This window comes from Parasteatoda tepidariorum, chromosome X1 (genome assembly GCF_043381705.1).
Source record: "Parasteatoda tepidariorum isolate YZ-2023 chromosome X1, CAS_Ptep_4.0, whole genome shotgun sequence".
NCBI classification, from domain to species: domain Eukaryota; kingdom Metazoa; phylum Arthropoda; class Arachnida; order Araneae; family Theridiidae; genus Parasteatoda; species Parasteatoda tepidariorum.
This window is the reverse complement of record NC_092214.1, coordinates 60440052-60451864: the sequence shown is the minus strand read 5'-3', so window position 1 is coordinate 60451864 and position 11813 is coordinate 60440052. Positions and strand designations below refer to the sequence as shown.

The 11813-nt window shown below is 26.4% G+C and overlaps 1 protein-coding gene across 4 annotated transcripts in view; it reads left to right on the top strand.

The window, feature by feature from the left end:
• Positions 1–4269: 4269 nt before the first annotated feature.
• LOC107447330 (potassium voltage-gated channel protein eag-like) overlaps positions 4270–11813 on the top strand; it is a 215471-nt gene continuing 207927 nt past the window's right edge. For 3 of the 4 annotated variants that reach the window (XM_071187321.1, XM_071187320.1, XM_071187318.1), the window contains exon 1: positions 4281–4524. In XM_071187321.1, the coding sequence (XP_071043422.1) occupies positions 4446–4524 (79 nt within the window). In that variant the 5' untranslated portion in view covers positions 4281–4445. Of the gene's footprint in view, positions 4525–11813 lie in introns of all 4 variants that reach the window. The other variant, XM_071187319.1, reaches the window with a different exon arrangement.

Below are 11813 nucleotides of genomic sequence, written 5' to 3'. Positions count from 1 at the left end.
AATGCCTTTACATTTTAATTATAAAATGCCTGTTAAAGACACGGCACAATGGAGATTCTATAATAGAAGATGTGAAATTTTATATTTAAATACTTTCTGGAAAAGGTTTCATTTAAAGGAGCTTCATTTTTAAAAATATAGTCCTACATCATGAGAAAAATAAAATAAAATTTGTTAAATAAGTTAAAAGTTAACAAAGGATATTTTTGGATGTTTTTAAAAATATGTTATAAAAACTTTGAAAATGAAATTAATCTCAATAAATTAAGTTGCCAGTGAATATAAAATAAAACAAATGTTTTAGTAGAAAATAGGTGTTCGGTTTTTTTAGATACTCCAGAATTCCAGTCAATAAATAATCGTAATTAATACTCACTTCTAGCTTAATTCTTAACTGTCTGAATTTTTTTAGTAATTTATATAACCTTTCGGTCTAAAAACAAGATTTTTCTAAAAAAATGTGTTGGTTTAATGTATCTGTGGAGTTTACTTCAAAGGAAAAATAACTGTTCTGATATATAATAAAAAGTAAGAAGCAAAGTAAAGAAGCTATTTTTTTGAATTTAGCTTTAAAATCGAATATATTATATACTTGTGCTATAATTTTTTAAAAATGAATAACAACACATAGTATTTGTTTTACATTAATTGTTTTAATATAAAAATACATACAATTTATTTAAAAAGCAAACAAGCATAATATATCATTATAGTTTCACCTCAAATAGTTAATTATTAGAACATACCTAATTATTACTTTCATTTTGAGAAAGGTACATAAAAATAGTACAAACTATATAGTTAAAACAAACAGTAAACTGTTTTATTGAAAGTAATTAACAACACATAATAATTTGTTTATATCAATTATTTTTGTCTTAATATTTATTTAATGAAATTTGCAACAGTGAAAATATTTAATTCCTGAAAAATATTTTCTACTCTTAAAGTTTCATAAATTTTTCAATTCTGTAATATGTCTTTGATTCATATAGTATTATATAGAAATAAAATCATTGTTATTTTTTTATGTTAACTATTTAATTTAGAGAAAAAAACAACTTAAAAAAGATGCCTTATTTTCGGAGCAAATTTGAATAAACGTAGCCTTAGATTGAATTTTCGACTTCTGTTCATTACATTTTTTGACTTTTGTAGTTCACGGAGTTAATTTTTTAGAAAAATAACCATATTATTTTATTCGTAGTCCTATTTATGAAATGATTAAAAAAAAATCAGAAATCCTTGCAAATAATTAACATTACTTGAGATAAGACTGTAAAAGAATTACTTCAATGAGAACTTCATTAAGTTTCATAAAAAGTCGAAATAATTTTAAATTTTTCGTGCGTTCAATACGTTAAAGAATATTTTTTACCTTTAAGGTTTTGAAACCATTTACAACTAGTATGGTTGAAAAATAATTAAAAAAAACATACGGTTTTTTAACCATTTACATCTAGCATAGTTTCAAAACCGTACAAAGGAAATTTAACTGGACATTAAAGCTAAGCTTTTCTGTAGGTGATGGGCATTTGAGTTAGGTTGTGGCTGAGTTGTATTTTATCAAATGAACTGGGGTTTGTGGTTTATTTAGTTTATCTAGTTGTGTTAGCTATGGGAAATACTAGTTTTTTTGTGTTAAGAAGCTTTATGGTTCTGCCATCTATGCGTAAATGAGAGAATCGTATTCTAATAGTCCAGGGTCACAAACTGAGGGCTTCGTGGCACTGGAAGTTCTTCATGTGCTGAAGGGAATGGAGGGAATATTATGTTAACCCTGGGACTCGAACCCCCGTTCTGTCAGTGATGAGATAGACAGATTACTCATCTCTGTTATAATATGTACCCAGCTGAAAGGAATTAAGTGCCTTTATTAGGTAAACCTAATTGGTGTGATAAAATTCTGTTTTTTTAAAGTATTAGGGGAAAACAGTTAATAAACGGTTTTTCTCACAGTTAACAGTTTGATTATAATCTTATTTATAGCTATTTGACTGTTCAGTTTGAATATGGTAAAATAACAATTAAATAAATTGTTATTTAGCAATTTTTCTAAGAAATTTCTAACAGTGTAATTGAGAAAATTAAATTGCAGTAAAAAGGCAACTAAATTAAAAAGCACTTTGTTGAACTAGTTTTGTCCATATTAATATTGTAGAATAGATATTGTAGTCGCAAAATTTGATGATTTTTAGAGCTTTTTTACTTTCTACTTAAATGAGTTACTTTCTATTTTTTTAAAAATAAGATTAGAAAAGTCAACTTTTGAAAGTGTTTATTTTAAGAGGAAATCAAATGGTTTAAAATATTCGATGCTCCCTTTTTTTAAAAATAATATCCTCGCGAGTAATAGAAAACAATATTTCAAACTGTTTTATATTGAAACATAATTTTCGTATGAAATGCTGACAATTGTTTTTGTCTCAAGCGAATATATTTCAGGTATATCTCACCTTTCCTTTTCCAATCTGGGGTGTTGGTAGAATTCTTAAACAATACCGATAGTCTGTTGAATTTTTGATCAAAGAAATAAAAATGTTGCTATTATTTTTGTTACCACAAAATAAGTGAGCAAAAGTGAGGAAAATGAGATAATATGAAAGTAACCGCAAAATCTAATCCATTATCCATAAATACAAGGGTATTTGCCATTGTACTTGCTGACATTAATTTTTCTTGAATATGTTTGGAGTTATTTTAACTTAAATAAGAAATCATAACACAAATTATGCTTATTACTTAAAGCCTCATACCTGCTACTTGCTCCTAAAAGATTTCATTTTTTAAGCAACTTTGTTATCAGCATTAGTAATTTAATTAACTCATGCAGAAAGGTATTTGTTTTTTAAATTTTTTATCCATAATGTTTGATACTTAAAATTCCGGTCTAAAAGAAGCTTCATTAGCAAAGGGGAAAGCTTTAGTCCTAATGATATTGAAGTCCAAAATGACTCAATGATATTTCCATTTTCCTGTCTTCAATAATAGCCCACTACTTCCACTAGCCCATTGAAAATTATATAAATTTTCTTACACTTCTGTACTTATTTTAATTTACTTAGAGTTGAATTCTGGAGCTATTATTCAAAAGACTTTTCTTTTCTTGCTTATTGAATACTTCATTCATTAAAAGTTTACTTTTGTGGAAGAATATAAATACATAAAATATGGGAATCTAACTTTTAAATATCTTAAAATATTTCTAATTTTTTAAAAAATGTTTAGCTTCTGATTTTAAAATTAAAACTGGGGAACCAAATCGGAATTAAGTTTTAAATTTGGATAATAATTTTAATACAAAGATTTTAAAAGGCAAATAGGATTTGAAAGTTTCAACTTAAAAAACGCATTATTTAATGCCATGCTTATTATTGTTACATTGGAACGGAAATGATAGTAATAAAAATTATTTGCTATCTAATTTTTTTTTACTTTTAAAATGAATTGTCAAAAAAAGCGCATGGTGGAAAAAAAATCTGGTAAAACTACCGTACTGTATAGTAATTACATTTATAGTAACGAAAGTATAATTCTGATAATAAAACAAAAATATATGGTATTTTTAAACCATTCACTTGATAAATTTTCCGTTCATCTGGTAATGGTTCACCGGAAGTTCTTGTTTTAAAAAATATAGCTCTTATTACCAAACATTTAATAAAAAATACAAAACTTGAAAGTAAATTTAATCGAATAAATAACTTTTATGCATGGCTTTACGACATCGAGATAAAATAACCAAATTTTAACGCATTTATTAAATTTTATCCCATATTATTATATTATATTTTATGGTTAATTAAACCAAAATCATAACAAAGCTCTTTTCGGAAAAAAATACCGAGCTTTTTCGTGTTCCCATAAAACCTGAAACATGGTAAATTTAATTATAGTTTTGACAGTATTTTTTCTCAGTGTAGTTTTGTATTGCTATGACCTGGAAGAGTAAATGACTTAAATATCCCTTAAACTAAAACTGAAATAAAATAAGTACTCTTCACAGCCCGTCTACCCGACAGTATTCTACAATGGTTAATGAACTTCTGAACTCTTTTCTTTTTCATTCATTATAAAACATGAAGTCCTTTTTGTTGGTCACGTTCAAACTAAGCTATAACGAGTGGGTCACATTAAGGCTAAAAAAATTGACGTTTTCAAAAAGAGCCCAACTTTCGAGCCATAGTCCATCTCGTTTATTGATAGGGAACCATTGGCGAGCTGCTTTGGCGCTCTGAATGTGATCTTTGCGGCAAACCTTAGCGGCTCGGCGGAGAAGCACAGTCGGTATTGTAATTGGATTAGAAAGAGGCCGTTCTCGCAGTCAGCATGGCTGTAGCGTCGGATCGCAGGATTCGACACGTGTGGGATGACAGAAGATATCTAAGGCATAGTGATGCATAGCAAAAACATAACGAGGCAAGAATAAGGGAAGCGATGTCAAGATGCCCGGGGGTAGGAGAGGACTCGTTGCTCCACAAAACACTTTCTTGGAGAATATCATACGTCGGTATAACGCCCTATGTAAGTACACCTTCATCACCACCATTCTTCTATATAAGAACAAAAATCTTATAATCAACACACATTTATTTACAAAAGCTATTTTCATTAGAAATCTTTCCCCCCGAGGAAAAAAAATTTTTTTTTCAATATATTTCGGCTTTAAATGAAAAAGAGAGAAAATAAGCATCTTCATCATAAGTAGAAATGATTTTTTTCAAACTATTCGAAACAATATATATTTACACTTTAAACTATACACACATTACATTTTAAATTTTTTGAAATCATTTATATAACGTTTTAAGAAGAGAAATCAATTTTCCGTTATTACTGATATGGAAAAAGGATAAAAGAATTCGTAAATTAAAAATGAGGTTAAAGTAAACATATCTGTAACCAGCTAAATACATAATAAATACAAATTTTTTAGCATATTTGTAACCAGCAATAACCAGCTAAAAATTAGTTTTAAAAACAAATAATGGAAGTAGGAGGAAAGAAGCGCTCGGAAATATAGGACTTATAAGAAACTATACTATTAGTGTTATCAGTTACAACCAAGAAAATATCTAAAATTGAAACGGATATTAAGTTTGGCCTAATTTCGGTATTTGTTATATTTGGAGTACGGTGCAAAAACATCAGCAACACAAGATAAAACAGTTGGAAAAGAGAAATTATGATGAGAGCAGAAAAACAAAGGAAGATTAATTTTGAAACTTTAAAAATACTTTCTATAATTATCAAGCATACGGCGGAATCCTTCTTTATATATTTGTAAACACATTTATTATAGTCAGATAATTTACAAGTAAATGTTTTTTAAAAATTTGCTCAAATCTTAAATTGTTAGTGTACTATGTTAACTAGCTTTTAACGTATCCGATAATAATGAAAATCATTCGCGAATAGAATTTGAATAAAAATTACATTAATTAATATATTTTCTTTACAATCTTATATATAATTAAACATTTATTTTCCATCTGTACATAGACAAAAAGATTCTGTCAAAATTTCCGTTCTGTATGATAATGACATTTCTGGTTAAAAGAATCATAATTCTGGCTTATAGAACCACAAAAATAAGTTATTTAAACCTTTAATTTAGTAATTGTTCCGCTGGTATGAAAACGGTTTACCGGATATTCTGATTTTGAAAATCATAGTTCTTATTACCGCGCATTCAGTAAAAAAATTATTTGAAATAGGATTCGCAAGTAGAATTTTATTTCATACATATTTAATTTACAAATATATGAAAGTTTTCATTTAGTTATGGTTTTTTTAAAGCGTCAACTGTAAAAAAACTGTATTAAGTTATTGAATCCTACTTGTAAATTCAATCTAAAATATATTATTTGAAATACAATTGAATTAAAATTAAATTATTAAAAAAAATATTAAAAAGTCCTCGAGAATACTCTTAAAATCATTTCCTACGGAAAAAAAAATCTGATATAATTACCGAAGTGTATGGTAAAGATATTTCTGGGAAAATAGAACATGTCTAGTTAATAAAATCAAATTATACGATATTTTAACCGTTCATTAGGTAATTTTTCCGCTCATATGGTAACGGTATACCGGAAATTCTGGTTTTCAAAATTATAGTTCTTATAACCCCACATTTCGTAAAAAATAGAAAACTGAAAAGTAAATTCAACTGAGTAAATGGTTTCACTCCATGCTCTAAGGTATCAAGATAAAATTTTACCACATTTACCGAAATTTATCACAACTTATAAAACCATATTTTATTGTTAATTTTATCAAAATCATTATCAACGCGCTTCGGTAAAAATATTTATCCTTTCGGTGTTCCGATAGTGCCAGGTGACACTTTTTTACTCAGTGTAAATGGGAAAACATTTATTGATGTTTTCGCTAAGTTCTCTATTTCTGACTATACCAAATGTTTATGAATTCCAGGAAATCATTTGAATAAAAAACTTTTAATGATTGTAAATACTTACACACATATTTTACTTCTAAATCTTTTTAAAACTTCGAATTTTAATAAATAAACATTTCAGAAAAATAATAGTATTTTAACTTAAAGATTTTACTATAAAATAGCATTAAGGCTAAATAATTATAAGATGGCATAATATGCATTTGATGGTGAAATAATTTACTAGTATATAATGTATGAGCGCAGTATTATGCTGAATAATATTTTTGTTCTAGAAGGTAAATTATTCTTCGCATTTGTAGTATTCTAAGCATTATTATTATATATTCTATATTATAGTATTCTAACCATAAAGGTTATTAAAAAGTTATTTATTTTGTGAATATTTGTTTTAATGTCATGTTTGTGAAGAGAAATACCTGTGACATAAGATTAAAAAATTATTGACGAACAGACAAGATATTAATAAAATAGTTCATAGCCTTTTTTCTAAATTGTTATTAGAATGATTTTAGAGGCCCTTAATAAGTGTTTAAAGAATTTAAAATGATTTAAAATTACTGGAATAGTCATTTTATTTTCATTAGTTTTATAAATGAGCATTATATTAGACTTGATTAAGAGGGTACGGTAGAGCATACATCATTAACGCTAAAACTGATCTTTTTCGAGGTACCTTTTCTAAGAAATTACTTATGATATCGCTTTGAAATTTTTTAGGGATATTTGAGATTGCATCAATTGTATGCTGTGATAATATTTTAGCGTTAACAGGAATACTTTTTCAGTCATGAAAGATTTTTACTCCAAAAATGATTAAACTTTTTAAAATATTAAAAGTTTCTGGTTCATAATTTTTAAAAATAAATTGCCTAAGATATGTATTAACAGTTATCACAGTATAAGCATGCATATATAAATATTCTGTAGAAAAAAAACTGAACAATATCTTGTTTTCTTGAAAAAAGATACATAAAAAAAGGTCAGTTTTAGCATTATTGGTATGTGCCCTATCGACTCCTCTCAGTAGATAAAACCTTTAAAATATACCCGTATTTGCATAAGCAATGGACATTATTTCAACTACTTTAAAGCACACTTCAAAGTCTGCTGCATAAAGCAATAAAATATCTAATTTTTTCGTAAAAATGTTGAAGACTAAACAAAATGAATTTTTTGGAATTATTGTTAAACTTTATTCCTCTTAATGTAGTAAACAGCATCAGAAACTTTTAAATTAGTGCCGAATAAGTTTTTTAAATATTTTGAAATACAAAAACTTAACGAGTTTAAATACTTGAGTTTATGATATAATTGACGAAGTAGAAATCTTTTCGTTAATAAAGTCTGAAACCATAAAAACCATAACTTATTCGTCGAGTAATAAAAAGAAAAATAGAAAAATGAAATTAAGACTATCAGATTAGTAATGAAATCATAAGTTAAAATAAATATAAAGGGGCTTGTCGAATGGAAAGTGAGACTTATTTTTTCCCCATGATTTTTGATTTTTTTTATCAATTCTGAAACTAACTAATATTTCTTATTCGGTTATAAATATATTCAATTTATATATAAGTGGTTTATGTGTCATAAAAATATTTTACTAGTAAATATAAATGCTTAACAATTAATAATTTTTATAGTGTTTTGGAGTTTGATTTAGTTTGAATTTGATTCAAATTGAAAAAAAATTAATCTTCTTACAAAACTAATAGCAATAGCACAAAAAAACGCTCTCTTTTAAAGTCAAAAATGAAATTATTTTTATGGTAGACCTTAAACAGTCGGACATATAGACATTATACACATAGACATTGCCTAATATAATAAAAGGTGGAGTGCCACTTTTACAAATATAGTTTTCTACATTTCGGAAAAACTTATGGTCATAAATACCAGAATATGGTAAAACTTAGCGTGTTTCTGACTCTTTGAAAACACTAAAAAGCTCGCTAATTTTTTAGACCTTTTATAAAGATTATGGTCAGATTAACAATAAAATATGGTTTTATAATGTGTGATACAATTTGGTAAATGTGGAAAAATTTGGTAATTTTATCATGATACCTTAAAGAATGTCAAAAAAGCTATTTGTTCGGTTAAATTGAGTTTTCAGTTTGTATTTTTTGCTAAATAGGTGGTAAAAAAGAACTACAATTTTGAATTACAAAATTTCCGGTAAACTGTTACTATATGAGTAGAAAAATTACCAAATGACTCGTCTGAATTTCTTATATTTAGGTTTTATTACCCAGAATAACAGTTTTCTTTTAATAATAAATGTCATTGTCATTCAGTAAGATAATTTTTCCAGAATTTTTTCCTGAATTATTTTTTTAAACCAGAAACGCATTACCAATCTCTTTTAAATGTTGTACTTCATGAATAGAGTCTAGTTTAGTGAACGTTAAACATCTGGAGTTAGTTAATATATTATTTTTTCACAACTTTCCCTCTCAATATAATTAATAGAAAAAAATTTATTTAGAAAATAAGCAATCATTATGGGACAAATTGTATTTTAAACACCTAAAGGGATAAAATATCTTCCTTAAATTGTTCTTAACAGCTGAGTTAACACAGTGATATCTTTGAAATAATTTGGTTTACTTTTTCAATTTTTCTTAAAATTGATTTTCCACTTTGCAATGTAAAGGGTTTAAGTTCATAGATTTTTATTGCGAGCATATTAATGTGGATATTTTGTAGAAATACAGAAAAAAAACCAATCGATATCTTTAAGACCTTCAAAACTTTCTGTGGTGGGAAATATTAATTTCAGAATAGAATACGGTTTTAAGTTATGTAGTAAAAAATTAAAATGATCGATTGAGTTTTTTTCACGACAAAAGCTGTTACATGATTTAAGAAAAACTTGTTTAGTGATATAATATATATTCTCAATAATTAATATATATTCGCAATATGTTCTCAATACGACCATAATTATACACAATTTAGCCACATACCTAAATATGATTTATGTAAAAAAGAAATTTTTTTTTAAAAAGTTATAATGTAATATTATCTTCTTTAGTCTTCCAAAAGTAAATGTAGTTCATAGGTCTGATACAGTTTATTTTGTATTCAATAAAAAAAATGCTAGTAAGATTATCTTATTGTATCGTGATCACATTTTTTGGTATAAAAACCATAATTCTTATAATGGAACCAAAATATACGGTATTTACACCATTCATGTAGCAATTTTTCCCTTTATATTTTAAGACTTTAACAGAAAATTCTGGTTTCCAAAATTGTAATTCTAATTACCATACATATAGTAAAAAATACAAAACCGAAATCTAAATTCATCCGAATAAATGTTCTTTATGCCATAATCTAATGCATGGGTCGCCAAACTTTTTTGATCATCGACCCCTATATAATTTTTCGAAATCTCCATCGACCCCCATAAAAGTAATTTCCTGTTAATTAATAATGTTGTTGTATTGCTGTTTACAACTAACTGGAAATTAAATTAAACTTATTTGATACAAAACTGTTATTCTTAAGTACTACAGTTAAAGACACACATCAGATTAAAATAATGATATTTTCAAAATTTTGTAATTTTCCTAAAAAAATATAAAGTGTGCTATAGTTTTGTGGCGGGCAGTATTAATCCATATTATTATTGCTTACCTTCTTTTTTAGTTGTATTAATAATTAAAATTGATATCTATACAAAGCGAATGGTTTTATCGAAACAATAACTAATTATCCAAAACTATAAAAGTTTTAATATTGACACTGCAAATATTCAGCACTGTTCACAGTTTGCAAAGATAGCTGAAACTGCGCATGATATTGTTTGTAACGTCAATGCTCGTCACACGTGACATTTGGACAAGCACACATATGCATATGACTTATAAACCAGAAGTGCTGAGTTCGTGCCAGCGCGCGCTGGTACATAAATGCCTGCTTCACCCGAATAAATGTACGTTTATTGATTTATGTTCGATAAAGAAACTGATATTAAGTCAATTATAAAAAAAATCACAAATTTTACATATTCAATGAGGTATGTGTGATTTGCCTATTAAAAACTGTTTTTCTTCGACCCCCTGGCTCAGATCGACCCCCGCTTTTGTTAAATAGACCCCTGGGGGTCTATATGGACCACTTTGGCGATCTCTGATCTAATGTATCATGATAAAATTATCAAATTTTATCCCATTTACTAAATTTTATCACATATTATAATACCATATTTAATTTTTAATTTTATCAAAATATTTACCAAAACTCTTCGGTACAAATTACCGAGCATTTTTTGTGTTCCCATAGCGCCAGAAACACGGTAAATTTTACCATGTTCTGGTAGTTTCGACCATATTTTTTTCTCAGTGTAAACTGGTAATTTTTTCATCATGCATAGCTGACAAATCTTTTAAAAAATCTAAAAAAAAATACTTACCTTCATTAGCTTACTGTAACAAAATAATTATATTGCATTCTAAACAAATACGGTTAATTTTGAAAAACTCTTAACATGAAGAAAATGTTTTAGAGTTTTATATTAACTTGTCTATTAATTTATATTTTTTATTATTTTAAAAATCTAATTTATTTATTTATATATAAATAAAAGTTTTTACCTTTTTAACTAACGTATTTATGGTTGAATTTTGTACTGATCTTCAGTTGATTTTTCTTCTGTACTTTCTCTTTAAAAATTGCATAAAAATCAGATGCTTGAATTTAGAATTTTCGACTTTAAATTCCTTTTCTTTAACTGATACTTCCTCCTGAAAGATCAAGAAAAGAAACTTTAAAGCCAAAATAGAGATTCGATATAAAACGCTTATAACGTTCAAAATCTAAAATTTAAGAAAAAAAATATTTGTGAGCTACATTTCTTAAGAAGAGCAAGTTAAATAGATATTTAGAATAAATAAAAAAAAGTGCGTAGCGAATGACATATCTTATGTGCTATTTCCACTTTTCCATAACTCAGGTATTATGAATCACGATGCATACTTCTTTTTTTATTATTACGCATCTCTGAAACATATTAATTATGCAATGATTCGTTAAATAATTAATATTAATGCATGAACGCCTCATAACCTTGCTTGAATAATGCAATGCTACTATTTTTAATTTAAAATTAATATTTATTATTTCTTTAGATTTTTCACAAAAAAGTAAATTTTCCCAAATAAATAAAATTAATAATAAAAATGCTGTTTTATTAATGTGAGTAAAAGTTTCTCTCTTATTCTATCTTCTTGTAAAACTTGCAAAAAATTTGTAATTTGTTAAAAATAATTTAAAATTAATTCCGAAATAGAATTTCTGATTTTTTACATTTTCAAAATTGTTTGTATGATATTGATACTTTTAAAAAGAAAAAGAGAATTCCCGACTATATATATATATA